General features: G+C 34.7%; 1 protein-coding gene across 1 annotated transcript in view; it reads left to right on the top strand.

Annotated features, from left to right (window-relative positions):
* OSBPL11 (oxysterol binding protein like 11) overlaps positions 1 to 15,672 on the top strand; it is a 79,442-nt gene that overhangs the window by 35,335 nt on the left and 28,435 nt on the right. Inside the window, 6 exon segments of the mRNA XM_033135598.1 lie at positions 865 to 944; positions 2,442 to 2,618; positions 8,358 to 8,379; positions 8,382 to 8,425; positions 8,427 to 8,559; positions 12,686 to 12,831. Of these exon segments, the coding sequence (XP_032991489.1) occupies positions 865 to 944; positions 2,442 to 2,618; positions 8,358 to 8,379; positions 8,382 to 8,425; positions 8,427 to 8,559; positions 12,686 to 12,831 (602 nt within the window).

Here is a 15,672-nt window from a genome sequence, read left to right as displayed (position 1 = left end):
GCCGATGGTAACCACTTTGAGCACCTCTTGTAATTGCAGAAGTCGAACGTGACTTGTATTCATCTTTTGTTACCGGTATATATTGACTATTAACAATTTCGATTGTTTTTTCCTTTCTTAAATGTGTATACTTTTTTTGGCCCCCTCTGTATGTATGAATCTATGAAATCTGTTTTAATAAATAACTTTTTTTGAGTGAGACAATGAACAAGTCTTTAAGCTTGACCCCTCTAAAAATTCGTAGAGGTAAAACCCTGATTACTGAGAACTCTGAAAACACAGGCTTCTTTGAATGATATTTTTTATGTCTGCCGTGGATTTGTAGTTTATTGCTTTTCTTGATTTGGTTTGTATTCCCTCTTTGTGGTTTTTAGGAACTAATGTAGATAGTTGGGATTAATTAAAATATTCATATTCATTAAAATAAAATATAACTTTGTTTAGATAAATTTAATTTGTGTAGAAGTTTTTGTTTTTCATCTGATTAATACACATAAAGTATAAGAGTAATCCTACTCTTATGCTACTTGAGATCTGAAAGTATTGAGTACACGTTAAATGCTTAATAAAGGTTATTTCTTTAAATAAGAGCATATTTTTGTGAGAAATTTAAGACATGTCAAGTCTCATAGCCCCATCTAACTGCATGTAATTTATTCTCCTGAGGAAATATCCACATCCAGGTACTCTGTTATTTAACAGGGCTGATGCTTGGGCCTCTTTCCTGCCTCCCTACAGTCAGGACATTTGCTCCAGGGAGAGTAGGACCAACTACTGGTTTTCAATGATCTATTTTCATGCTGTAGACAGTTGTATTCCAGAAATCAATATAAAAGGAAATAACTTTTAGGTTCTTTTTATCAGCCACTGATGCTAAAGAGCGACAGCATTGGGTTAGCCGACTTCAGATATGTACACAGCATCACACTGAAGCTATTGGAAAGGTATGTGGATTCATGTGTTATATTAATGCACACAAATGGGAAAGAATTAATATTTCTCTTACATTTTTAAATTGAGATACTATTCACATACCATAAAATTTACCCTTTTGAGTGTATCATTCCGTGTTTTTTTAGCATAAGTACAGGATTGTGCAACCATTACAACTATCTAATTCCAGAACAAAACACCCATAATCACTAGCAGTCACTCCATTTTCTCCCCTTTCCAAGCCCCTGTCAAACACTTAAGTTATTTTCTATTTCTATGGATTTGTCTATTCGTGGCATTTCACTTAGCATAATGTTTTTAACGACATGTGATACATGTTGTTGTATGTATCACATTGTATTCCTTTTTATGGGTGAACAATATTCCATTGTATGGGTGTACCACATTTTGTTTATCCATTCATCAGTTGATGGACATTTGGGCTTCCATTTTGTGGCTATTAGGAATAATACTACAGTGAACATTTGTGTTTAAGTTTCTATGTGAATACATGATTTCAGTTCTCTTGGTTATATATTTAGGAGTGGAATTTAGAAGTGAGTCATATGGTAGTTCTCTGTTGAATTTTTTGAGGACTTGCCAAACTATTTTCTAAAATGGCCAAACCATTTCACATTCCCACCAGCAATGTATGAGGGTTTCAGTTTTTCCACATCCTCACCAATGCTTGTTATTAACCTTTTTTCCCCCTTAACTTGTTATAGCCATCCTAGTGGGTGTGAAATGGGCTGTCATTGTACTTTTGATTTTATTTCCCTAATGACTAATAATGTTGGGCGTCTTTTCATATGCTTATTGATTATTTGTATATCTTCTTTGGAGTTTGATTTTTTGTGAAAAGGAGGGTCTCAGTACTTGAAATATGAGATTAGAGATATCTAAAAACTATTATCTGGGCAGCATAGTTAAAGGATTCCATATCTACCGTGGGTGATAGCTGGACTTTTAAAAACATTTTTATTCCTAGTGGTTTTTTTCCCATAAATGTTTTAAAAAGTTGATTGTGATTTAGGCCTACTGCACAGTCTTCAGGAAATGCTACACAAAAGCTTTACTCATCCTGCAAGATTATAATAATTGGAAATGATCAGAAAGCACTCATTTGTTCCAAAGATACTTGCATGTCACATTTAGAAAATTTATCATAATTGAATATTGCTGAGTATATTTTTTGCTTCAATCATGGTGTTTAAAAATCTGAAATTAGAAATTTCTTATCGTTCTAATATTTATAAAAAGTGAAAAAATATTTGTGACAACACACCTGGAATTAAGTTTCTAAATATTACCAGTTTACTGTGGGATGTTTGAAATGCTTAAACTTTGTGTGTCTTAAAATTTTATCATTTTCAGAAACATTCTTGTAGTCAATTCTGAGGTTAATTGAATTTTTAAGACTATCCATGGGTAAGCCTCGAATGTATGATAGGTTGAGGGTTAGAGAGCCTGAATTTTTTTGAAAAGGAATGATTTTCTTTGTCTAACAGAATAATCCTCCTCTGAAATCACGGAGCTTCTCACTTGCATCTAGTGGTAATTCTCCTATATCCCAGAGGAGACCAAGTCAAAATGCCATTTCTTTTTTTAATGTTGGACATTCCAAACTACAATCAGTGAGCAAAAGAGCTCATTTACCTCCAGATCATCTTGTGGAAGTCAGAGAAGTAAGTATGAATTGAAGTCAAGTTAAAATGCACAAAATAATCTTACCTGCTTGATTTTGCCACAAACAAATTTTTTTTAATTCTTTTTATGTCTTCTGGGGCCCTCAATGTTTCCCATCTAGTATGCTGAGATAATTTTTTGGTCATAAAAATTCCCTGATTTTATATGGTGTCCTAAGTTTCCTTAAGTCTGTCAACTATGTACTGGGTACATTCTCATTTTTCAAAAGTCTGTATCTTATTTCTCAAGTAAAAATACAGACTTTTTGATAAAATTTATGATCAAAAGGGTTATTAAGCCTAGTGGGAAGACCTTATGGCCAAACAAGTGACTCTTCTTTAAAAAAAAGAACTTATATACAGATAGAGATAGACATAAATAGAAAATTTCAAATATACACAAAAATAGAATAGTTAAATCCTTCATGTTGCCTTTTCTCACCATTTCCCTCGTTCCCTTTCAAATTGAGTACCAAATAATTCTAGTTAACAAAAAATGCAGTTGTTAGGTTCTGAATATTCCTGGTATTGTTTGCTGAGTTAAATGTGATAGAGCTTGTAGATATTTATTCGTGGCCTAACACAGATGTGATTGGAAATTAGAGAAATATTTTAAGAGCCTTTTAAGAATTGTGGCTATTCTTCTTTGGTACTGCATGAAAACTTGACAGTGCTAGTTTCTTAAATGTTACATGCAGCGTGGAATCTAATACATATCAGTAAACTTCTCATATTCTGTTACATGACAACTCATTGGTCTGTCTTGCACTTTGACTAGATCCTAACCAATGCATGATTTTGTAACACCATGCATTAGTCATTTGGAAAATATTAGTTTATAGAGTTATGCAGTTCTTGCAAATGTTGATCTATTTTAGGATTATACAACATCAAATATTCACATTTATCAACATCCCTCTCAATCTCATTAGAAAAGGCTTTCAGTATTGGGAAGCCGTTAAACTTATGGCGACAGATATAGGTTTTACAAAATTCTAATTTTCATTTTAAAGCTCAGAGTTTATAATTGGCAACAAATATACTGTCAGTTTTTCTTGAAGTGACAGGCTCATTTTGTTTAATTTTGAGAAAATGTCTACCACAAACCCCTAAGCCTGAATATCTTGTATCTCCTCTACTACAACATTCTACACTCTTGTACTCTGGTCACCAAACGTGTGGAGGTTCCCTCCCCCACACCATGCAATTCTCTTTCTCTGTGGACACCAGCTGGTTGTTCTACAATTTAATTCAGTTCTAACACTGTCTACCTGAGGTAGTGTACCCACTTCAGACACCTGTCACAGCCCAGGTTGTCACCTGTGCCTCTGACCTACTGGCTATAAATCTGAGATTTCTATTACTCTTTCCTCAGGCACAATCATTTGCTAGAGCAGCTCACAGAACTCAGGAAAACAGTTTACTTACTGTATTACCAGTGTGTTATAAAAAAATACAATTCAGGAACAGCCAGATGGAAGAGATGTGTAGAGCAAGATATGGGTTAGGGGCACAGAGCTTCCGTGCCTTCTGTGGTCCTACCGCCCTCCTGCGACCTCCATGTGTTCATCAATAAGAAGCTCTCCAAACCTCTTCCTTTTGGGTTTTTATGGAGGCTTCATTATGTAGCCACGACCGATTAAATCAGTGGCGATCATCGGTGATTAATTCAACCTCTACCACCTCTCCTCTCCTTAGAAGTTGGAGATGGGGAGCTGAAAGTTCTCACCCTCTAATCACGAGGTTGGTTCCTTTTTGGGGACTCACCAAAAAATCACCTCACTACCATAAACTCTAGTGTGGCTAAAGCGTTTGTAATGAATAACAGAAAACACCATTTCACCTTTATGTTCTGAATATATTTCAGGAACAAATCCAAATATAACAAAAGATGCCCCTGTGCTCTAATCACTGAGGAAATCACAAAGGTTTAGGAGCGGTGTTCGAGGAAGGGATGGGTGGCAGAGACCAAATATATATTACTTATTACGTCACGCATCCTTTCATGTCAAAATAATGATTTGTGAAAAAAACAGCTAGTTCAGTTTGCAACTCAGTTGCACAGTGCTTTTTTCCTTTAGGTAAGTACTGCATTTTGCTGTGCAACAGAAGGGTTTTTTTTGTTGTTTTTGGTCTGCGACAGAATTGTACTTCCCATTTCTCATATAGACTTAAAAATATGTACTCAAGTGTCAAGATATGGTAAAACTAATAATTTGTACTGCTTTTCCAAGGCATTCCTAAGTAAACCTGGCCTGTTTCCCCCTGTAAATGTGTGGCCGGAAAGAATCCAGTGACTGCTAGTACAGTCGGTGCCACTGCCTTGGTGCTCACTCAGATGCCAACGGTTTTACCCAGCACTGCTTTTGCACCATTGGAGCAAACGTCATCACAATTAAAAAGGCAAATAATTTGCTAGAATTATTGTGAAAATAGTTTTGACTTCACAGACCTGAAAAGAGTCTCTCAAAGGTCTACAGAGCACACTTTGAGAATTGCTGTTCTAGAGTGATCCAGCTCTAGGAAGTTGTAAGGCAAAGATATCATTCAGAGTGAATTTGAAAGGAACATTTTAATCAGTTCATGGGTAAGTCCAGCACTAGGTTAAGTAACAGTTGGCAAAAGCAACTATTGAGAATAGTCATATTGTGCTTGAACATGAATTGATTACTAAAGCTTTACCTAATTAAAATGACGTACTTGAGAATTTACTGTTTATTATTAGTACTATATATCAAATCACTCCATTATTCAATGTATGCTTCATCTGGAGCTGTTCTAGGCCCTAGGAGTAGCTGAAACGGCCAGTCTTATAAGGGAGACAGACAAGTAAAATACAAGTGATAACATCATGATTCTAATCTGGTTTTCAGACAAACTAGATGCCACCTAAGTGCTATACTACAATCACCATATTTGCCGTAACTAGCTGCAAAACACAGAATAAGCAAGCTCTCAGCTTTCTTGAAGCGTTCTCTTTCTTGAGGAATAGGGTTTATAGTGTCAGGAACAGTTACTGAAATAGCTTCATGAATCATAATCCGTTTTCTTTTTCTTTGTAAATATGATCAGCTCATTTGTTTGCTTTGGAAAGAACGATTATCAAATTTTAACATTTGTGGTATAATTATATTTGAAAGTTAATTTTGTCTAGCCAAGAATATCTCTCTTTCTTAGGCCTCTTCACTTCTGGCATTTGCACCACCAGGTGGCTTTTTGGGGCCGTTTGCACAAAGAAACACATTTTTTTCCTTAAGTGTTATATTGTGATAGCTCATTATTTATGTAGTGACTATCCTACTTGTGATTTTTTTTTCCTTTATAAACTTTTATTGGCTTATAATATAGAAAAGTATACAGATTATAAGTGTACATTTTGATGTAATTTCCTCCATGTGATCAAATCCTGGATATTAAATATTACTGGCACTTTAAAAGACTAATGCCTCTCTATCATCATGCCCTTCCTCGATATCATGACTTCTAACACCGTAGATTTATTTGGACTATTTTTGAAATTTCTAAAACTGGAATCAGATAGTATGTACTCCTTTGAGTATGGCTTCTTTTCAGTCAACATTATATGTTTGAGATTTACTTATGATGTTGAGTGTAGCACTTTATTTTCATTGTTATACAGTATTTATCATATTAATATACCTTAATTTTATTTATTCATTCTAATGTTGATAGGCATTTGAATTGATGAACGTGTATACACATATGTGTTGGTTACATATCTAAGAGTGTAATTGCTCAATCATGGATTATATTTATTTAGTTCTGTAAACTTAACTTCATTAGATATTGACAAACTCTTTTCCAAAGTGGTTGTACTTATTCATAAGGTTGGATTATTGGAAATTAGTCCCAGAATTTAGATACAAAAGCATTTGTACACACACAGAGCACGCGTATCTATGCATGTATAAATGTGTGTATATAGATACTTTCATACTCACACTTTTCATTTAAAAACTTTTTTTTCTGGTAAGGGTGAATGTTTGATCCAATAATACAACATGTTTTCAAGAACTAGTTCATGTATGACACACTTGATTTGCTTGGTAGGATCAGTTTGCATTTCTTTCACTAGACCTCTAATGAACTGTATTACAAATTATCTGGAACAAAGCTCTGAAAGCTAAAAGAATCTTTCCACTATATAGAGTTTCTGTGTGAATTAAAACAGTGCCTAAAGGATGGGCAATCTGAGAACCTTCTGCTCACAACTAAAAGTAATTAAGCATAGTAAATTCAGTTTTCATTTTAAAAAATTAAATTTCTCATCAATCATTGTTATTCCATTAGCTCTGTTAGGAAAAGTGTACAGGGCTCTGTCAATGACAAGAACCTGAATCTCTGGAAATATTAGAAATAATTTTATTTGGGCCTATCTGAGGATTGTATCCCAAGAGACCTTCAAGAAACCTTGGAACAGGGCTCTAACTGGAAAAGTTGGGTGGGGGGAGTTGCTTATATAGGCAGAGGAGTAAGTGAAAAGTACATCTGGTACGTTAGAAGTTTCAATTAGGGCACGTTCGGTTCAATGATTAACAGTTTTACATCAAATGGAAGGAATGTATAAGGTTGGATCATCATGCTCCCTAGTATCAGGGAGTCTGGGGACAGGGTCTGGAAATAATTAAACTGCTTTGAAACTCCTTGAGGTGAATTTTTATCAGAATGTAGAAGGAACAGTCAGGCACTGTTTTCTATAGTCATTGATTTTTAGTGTTAAAGCTATGTAGGTCAAATACATTAAATGTATACACATTTTAAGAAAGGAAAAAAACTGTATTAAAATTGTAATACTCAACATATACCAACAACAAAAGATGACTGCAAGTCACTTTTGACTTCTACACTTATAAGAGGTGCTCAAAGTGGTTACCATCAGCATAACTTTAATACAGTTTTTTCCCTTCTTAAATGTGTATACATTTTTTTGGCACTCTCTGTATATATATGTGACTATCCCCCATGGTTTGCCTTAGGAGGAATTTGGATAGGCTCAGTATTCTTCCCTGGGCACTGATTTACTCAGAGGAGCTTACTCACCCTACCTTTCCTCAGCTTCTAATCAAAGCAGAGTGTATTTAACTCTTTTAACCTGAAAAGCTTATATCTAATACATACTTGCTTCAAAATCAGGCTAATGGGAGCAGGAAGTTAGATTATGAAAGAGGAAGCAGGTAAAGCATCATGTTTTTAATGTAGGTTCAGATTGAGCCTGACCAGAAATGCTGAGAAGAAGGTGGTTGAGAGCCTAGACGGGGATTAATTTTACTTTAGAATGAAATGTTTACTGCAGCTATTAAAGATGATGTGGAATGTTCTTTTCGATGATGTATAAATTTATACTGTTTATAAAAAGGTTTGTCAGGGCTCTTGAGCTTTGTGGCTTCCCCAAAAAAGTGTAGCTGCCAAAGATCACCATCCTTTGCTCAGTTGATAATCACTATTAAATCGTCATTAATCGAGGCTAGCCAAACAAACTTAAATAGATATCTAAGCCTAATATATCCTAAAAGTGGTCAAAGCTAAATATGGTAATTAAAATGGCAATTATATATACGAGTGTATATATATATATATATATACATATATACTTATATATATACACGTATATATGTATATATACGTATGTGTATATATATGTATATTTATACGTATGTACGTGTGTATATATATATATATGTTATGAGTGGGGACATACAGAACTGTTGTTTTCCTTAGATGCTGTCTCATGCTGAAGGACAACAAGAGACTTAATTAGACGAATTGAATGCCTTCCTGCTTCTGGCCATCTTTAGTTCCTTGGACCAGGATCTCTTAATGCTCAAAGCTACTTCCATGGCAACTATGAACTGCTTAAATGACTGCTTTCATATCCTACAATTGCAGCATGCATCACATCAGAAGGGCTCGTTGCCTTCAGGTAAGTTATAAATTAAAGGTAGGACTTGGCGGCGGCCGAATGGCTCAGTTGGTTAGAGCAGGAGCGCTTAACAACAAGGTTGCCGGTTCGATTCCCACATGGGCCAGTGAGCTGCGCCCTTCACAACTAGATTGGGGGAAAGAAAAGTTATAGATTAAAGGTAGGACTTAACATTAAGGGCCAAAATGTAGAAAGGACTACATTCATTGTAATTCTAACAGCAGAAAATCTTAAATAAAAAGCAAACAAATAGAAAACCAGCGAGCCTCTTTTAATGATCCACTAATGTTATAAAAAGTCTTTTTATTGTGCCCTTTTTTGAATCTAAAATTATTTGGGTCTAATGTCTAATATCATTGAATATCTCTTTAGAGACCTCAAACTTATCATGTCAAAAACTGAACTCAAAACCCACATCTCCCGTATTTCTGTTAAAATTGGTGATACCACTATTCATGCAGTTGACCAAAGTAGAAATATTGGGATCATTTCTTGAGTTTTGGTTTAGTTCACTATTCATTATTTCCACATTTGAGATACTGAGATATATATTAAAGTCTATCCATCAACTTTCAGTTGAAAAATAAGGTATACATCATACATCAAGTATTTGAGAGCATCTGCTTACTGAAATAATTTACTGGGAAAGAATGTTTATTGCATGGAGAACAAAAACAAGTTTTTCTATTAAATGAGATGAATAAACTCATCACATTTTTTTTATTGAGATATAATTGACCTATAACATCGTGTAAGTTTAAGGTATACAACAGTGTTGATTTGATGCATATGTATTGCAGCATGATACATATCTATATGATTACTACCGAAGCATTAGCTAACACCTCAATCATGCCGCATAATTATCATTTCTTTCGGTGGTGAGAACATTTAGGATCTGGTACCTTAATGTTTCCCTGAAATAAGACCTAGCCGGACAATCAGCTCAGTGTGTCTTTTAGAGCAACAATCAATATAAGACCGGGTATAATATAATATAATGCCGGGTCTTATATTAATTTTTGCTCCAAAAGACGCATTAGAACTGATTGTCCATCTAGATCTTATTTTCGGGAAAACAGGGTAGCAGCTTTTAAGTATAGTTGACCATAGTCACTATGCTGTGCATTAAATCTCTGGAACTTTTTCATCTTCTGGTTGCAAGTTTGTACCCTTTAATATCTCCTCCAATTCCCTACCCCGATCACTTGTGTTAATAGTAGTAACTTAGTATTTCACAACAACTCATTGTTCTCTTATTCAATTTACTCCCCTTACTGTGAAAGATAGATACTTTAGAAAGATATTGAGTCTCTGCTCAGGAAAAATTTATCATAATCAGATCCTGATATGGGTATAGTATGGATCCCATCCTCACATGTGCTAAATATCAATATTTCAAGCTAACAGTTTTTTAATGTCAATTGTAGGTATAGGTCAGGCCAATAAATTACGTGTGTTCCCCTTCAGGACTAATAGTCCACTTGGGCACACATGTAAATAATATGTAAAGTGCCACTTCAATGCGAGCAAAGTATTGTGGATTAATAAGAATGGATTCATACTTCCTGATACTAAAAGGTCTAGGGAAAGGCACAGAAAAGCAACCAAAACCAATTAGCTTAGGGGAGGGGAGAGGGCATGCCAAAGAGAGAAGATCCTAAATTGTGAGCTGTGCACGTGGACTGCTGCCTTGGGGGAATTCTAAAAAGTCCGATATAAATTTTCTCCTGTTACAGAGCAACACACACTTATAAAAAACTGAGAAACTACCATACAATTTGAAGAAGAAACACGAATCATGTGTTATCCTATCAACCAGAAACTTCCATTGTTAATATATAGTACACTACGCACCAGTTTTTCTATTTTTCTTCTTAGTTTTTGTTTCTTTTACCCCATTGTTATTAGAAAAATAAATGTTTGTATCTTACAATTTTTTACTTAATATCAAGATATTTTCCAATGTGTGATATGCTTTCAGTAAACATAATTTTTATTGACTGCATTATGTTACTTTGAGGGGATAGATGAACTTTGGTTTACTTAATATTCTCCTATTTGAACATTGGATAAGTTACCCTGAAGCTAAGAAATTTCTCATTTGGTAATAATAATTTTGTCTGTAAAATAAAACATTTGTTTCCAGTTTATGCTCTTAATTTTTAAAAATTACTTCATGTTGCACAATGCTAGTACTAACTAGATCCTCAACAAATACTTGATTAATTAAATACTATAGAATTTAAAGATTCTTTGAAATTTCACTTGTGTGAATTAACACACAGCCTTGTTTTGAAATGATTGCTTCATGATTAATGAAGCATGCACAAATTTACTTTTTTAATTTAAAAGGTGAAACATATTATAAACTTTTGAGAAATGTTTGAAGTAAAAGTTTTTCTCCTACATCAATTTTTGTTTTGTTAGCACAGATTTGTGGTTGTTTGGCGGAATTAATTAACTAGTATTGGTATTTCTCATTGTAAATTTCCATGTTTCCCAAATTAGGTCTATAGAAATTTATCCTCAAGTCACGTGAGAATGAAAATATAACTGGCAAGAAAAATTGAATTACCTTCCAACTCAAATTTTGAGATGACACAAGAAATAAAATCTGAATTCATGTTAGTGTTTAGTCCCATAAGGTCTCTTAATATGTGTTATCCAAAGACTCATTGATTTAGAGGAGTCCTGAGACCAAATGATTGGCTTGATAAAGAGTTTTATTATAGTTTACAACCAGTTGAGTGATCTCTTAAAACAAATGTCTTAAATTTAGTGTTTGTGCACATTCTGTTTTGAGAAGTAAAGAAATCTAAATAGTGATATTAAAAATAAACATTTTTAATGTGGGAGCAAAGTGTTTCCATTGCTTTTTTTTTTTTTAACACTATCTTGACTTTTTTGTTTTTTGGGGGGAATATCGGGGGACAGTGTGTTTCTCCAGGGAGTTGTTTCTTCAATATAGTTGTGGGAGGGCACAGTTCAGCTCCAAGTCCATCACCATTTCAATCTTTAGTTGCAGGGGGCGCAGCCCACCATCCCATGCAGGAATTGAACCGGCAACCTTTTTGAGAGCTCGCGCTATAACCAACTGAGCCATCGGGCTGCCCCTTCATTTCTTTGGAATTTCGAAACAGCCCCATGAACTTATTTATCTAGGGTATATCCCCAGTCAAGAATTTCCCAATGCCAAGTGAAACTGAACTATAAGGCAGAGTGCTCTGGTAGCCTCATAACTTTGTAATTTATTTCTCTAAGGAAGCCTGGGGTTTCTTATAGACTGAGTAAATTCCATACTTTTTAAAAATTTCTGCTTAGTAGACTGAACATCCCTTAGTGTAGTACGCTATCAACAACATTCTGTGAAACCTAGATCAGCCTCTGAAATCAAATGGAACATTTTCCATTATTGATTAGGCATAGAATCCACTTTGTTAAACTACTTGAGGGTAATAAGAGACATTTGAGTCATTAATTGAGAAGATGACAGGTCTGTAAATGTGACTACTGTCTTTCACTGGGTCAGCTATTATTTATTCAGCAGTAGAACCTTTCAGTTTAAAAGTATATGGAGCTTTTTTTATATGATTGAAAAAAAGAAGAATGGACATATATTTTCAATTCTTAAATTAGATCATGGAGGTTATATTGCTTGGTTAGAAAACTGCTACTGAGAATAAGGTTTAACCCAAATTGAAGCAAATTTTACTATTTTATAGTCCAAGGTTCCTCCTGTAATTGTGACTCCTTAAAGCCCAATTTCATGCTTTTTGATTTCCAGAGGGACAGGGTTCATACAGAAAGGACAGCAAATCAACGGTTAGGAAGGGAATATACTTAATGATTCAGCTTTGCCCGAGAAGTGACTTCAGTGCTATTCAAAGTTGATTCTTTTAAATGGTGGTATCTGATTTCAAGTTGCAAGGTGCTCTTTTGTAAAGCACCCAATCGTGCTGCTCATGCTAATGAGGTACACATGGCTGTCTTGCAGAGTCTCTTAACAGGCTGAATTGCTTTTAGACTTGTAGGCTCAAAACAGTATTGTTTAATAAAATCCACATCTGCTGAACTTTCCAGATTATGAGCAAGTTTCAGCGAAAGTTTTCTCTTACTTCATCAGGAACGACAATCGAATGGTTAGAACCAAAGATACCTTTATCAAACCACTATAAAAATGGAGCTGACCCGCCTTTTGCAACTGAGCAGAGTAAGCCAGTGGCAGTCCCAGAAGACCAGAGTGTTGCAGAATCTGGACTATTAACAAGGGTAAGGTAATGTGAAAATATGGCTTTGGTGTGAAAATCAGGAATCACTGAAAAGGGTCAGTTCCCTTTTCATTGTCAGGGCGTGCAAGTCAGCCTAACACAACAGCAACGTTCTTGTAGACTAACTACATTGACTGTGGAAGAGGTCTGTTGTGTAAAATTTGTACGTATTGTATTTTCCAGGTTAAATTATGTGCCCTTTTCAGTTTGGGTTTAATATTGCATGATAAAAAATGTGTTTAAAATTTTAAATTTGCATGTTTTTCTAGAAAATAGCTTATCTAATACAAGATTATTTGCATATTTATCTCTTACATTTCTTAATTTAACATCATTTACTAGATGTTTAGTAGTATAATTACATGTTTAAAAGTTTACTATTAAGTCTTTTTGATAACCACTTTACCAAACCAAATTTTAAAAGTGTTATTCTACTTGAAATAGCACGTGGTCTTAGGGTTTAATATTTTCCTAAAGCATTATTCATTCCACATTTCTTAGAAGCTAGAGAGTGTTTTATTCTATTCATAGTTCCACCACTGTAGCATATCATTCTGGTTCAATGAGTTAGTAAATATTTGTTAAGCTATTTAGGATGTGACAAGTCCAATGTTAAAAATTAGAGGAGACACAAAAATAGAAGACAGTTCTTTCACTGAAGAGACTTAGAATCACAGCACATATATGGGCATTTAAAGAAAGAGAGATGTACTGAGTGGAGTGGATAAGGAATGCTTTGGAGAGAAAGTGGACTTGGAATTGGGCTTTGAAAGGAGATAAGATTTGAAGAGAGGAGTAGTGAGGAATCTCAAGATGGGGGAGTACTGCAAGCAGGGATACTGAGGCATATATACTTATTGTGAGGAATACTTGCTTGATGGTTTTGAATCCAGATCTGGTCATCTACTAACGTGGACCAATCAGTTAACCACTCTTAGCTTCAATTTCCTCATCTGTAAAGCAGGAATAATAATACCTTATAAGATTGTTATGAATTGCTAAATGAATTTAGCAGAGCACCTGGTTTATGGAAAACGATCACAGGGTTGTTGGATTTTACAAATCCAGATGACCATTCATGTTGCATTCTATGTGGAATGATAATCTCTGGAGCATTGCTCCATTGCATATATTGTAAACTGTGCCCTCGAGGAACGTAGAAAAGCATGCAGAAGAATTTAATCTTAATGTGATAGATAATAAGGTCATGAGCACAGGGAGGGATGGGGTATGTTTAGGAAGATTGGTATATGATATGACTTGAAATTAAAGTTTGGGTAGAAAGCTATAGAAGTAGAAGTGAAGACATGAATTGATAATGTGCATTTCAAATGAAAAATCAGTTGGACTTGTGGTTGACTGGTTATAGGGTTGGATCACAGCAAATGTTTGAGCCTAAATGACTAGATAAAATCGTGGTGCTATACACAAAACTAGGAAAATTAGGAAGAAAGAGCTTTGTGAGGGAAAAGGTTTAGTATGGTTTATGAACATGTTGAGGAAGAGGATATGTGATTGTAAATGTATATAAAAAGCAATTGGAAATAATGAAACTAAAGCTTTGCAAAGAGATCAGGACTAGAGATATAATTTGCAAGTGAAAAATTATAAACTATAGGTCATATACTCCATCTTCATTCTTCTAAATGAGAATACAAAGTATGCTGGAGGTCAGGATAGAGGTGTTTGAGGAGGGGCACGGATGTGGGGAGGAGATAATTGCTATCTCTATTTGCAAATCTTCTGAAGTGCTGAGTAGACCAAGTATATCACGTAGTGTAAGTAGAAAAAAATAAGCACACATTTTTTTTAAGTTACAAGACATTAACCTCCATTCAGGCATACCAGAACAGACCTGAATTTTCCAAAAAAAAAATTCACACGTGCCTTTTTTGAAATATGAGTGTTACTGCAAGCAGGAGACATATGTTACAGTGGTGGAGATTTTGCTGTCAGGTGATAGAAGAAATAAACCCCAGTGAGGCTAGAACAAAGCCCATGGGACCATTGTGCCCAAGTTAGAAATCAGGACAAAAAAGGGCGTTAGTATGAGTTGTGGAATATTGGGGTTTCCCTTTGCCATACAATCTCCAAGTAATATGAATTCCTAGAAACTCAACAGCTCTTGCCACTGCATTTGCTAACCATTCTGGGTTTGTAGGGATTTTGTACATTTGTGCATGTTTATTCGAATTTTGGTAATGCCCCCCCATTTTTTTTTTTTTTACCTTAAGCTTTTCTTTAAGAAAGGCATGATGACCTCTAAGAAGAAGCATTTTAAAAAGAAAGGAGAGCTTCCAAATTTTTCCATTCACACCAGGCTTTAGAATCAGTATTTGTTAATAGAACTACTTTTTTTTTCTATTCTAATAAGTAATTTGACTATTTTTAGAAAAACAAAGACTGTTCTTTTAAATAGTTTTTCTGCCAGATTGTTTTTTTTACCTTTAATATTATTTTCATGGGGAAACTGCAAAGTAAAGTAAACTTTATATTGTCTAATAATGTAAGGCTATATTTGCATTATTAATGTGTCTGACCTCAATGTAATGGTACCTATTCAGAGGATTGGAGACCATTATTTAATCAAGACCTATTAGGTTTTTTTTTCAACATTTCTCAAATGAATATTATATTTGGTATCCAGATGTAGAGAGGGGCGTGATCAACTTCTTCCCGTTTTATGATGAGTAAACATTGACAAGTAAACTGTGTTGTGCAACTGATTTAGGGTAGATAACAGGAAATACTTCCTGACAGACTCACTAGCCATTGAAAGGGGAAATTGAGAAAGCCTTTGGGAATTTCTCAAGGTTATAAAAACAGAAGTAATTCTGATTTA

Source organism: Rhinolophus ferrumequinum, chromosome 2, assembly GCF_004115265.2.
Source record: "Rhinolophus ferrumequinum isolate MPI-CBG mRhiFer1 chromosome 2, mRhiFer1_v1.p, whole genome shotgun sequence".
In the NCBI taxonomy this organism is placed as follows: domain Eukaryota; kingdom Metazoa; phylum Chordata; class Mammalia; order Chiroptera; family Rhinolophidae; genus Rhinolophus; species Rhinolophus ferrumequinum.
This window is presented reverse-complemented; position numbering and strand designations above follow the sequence as displayed.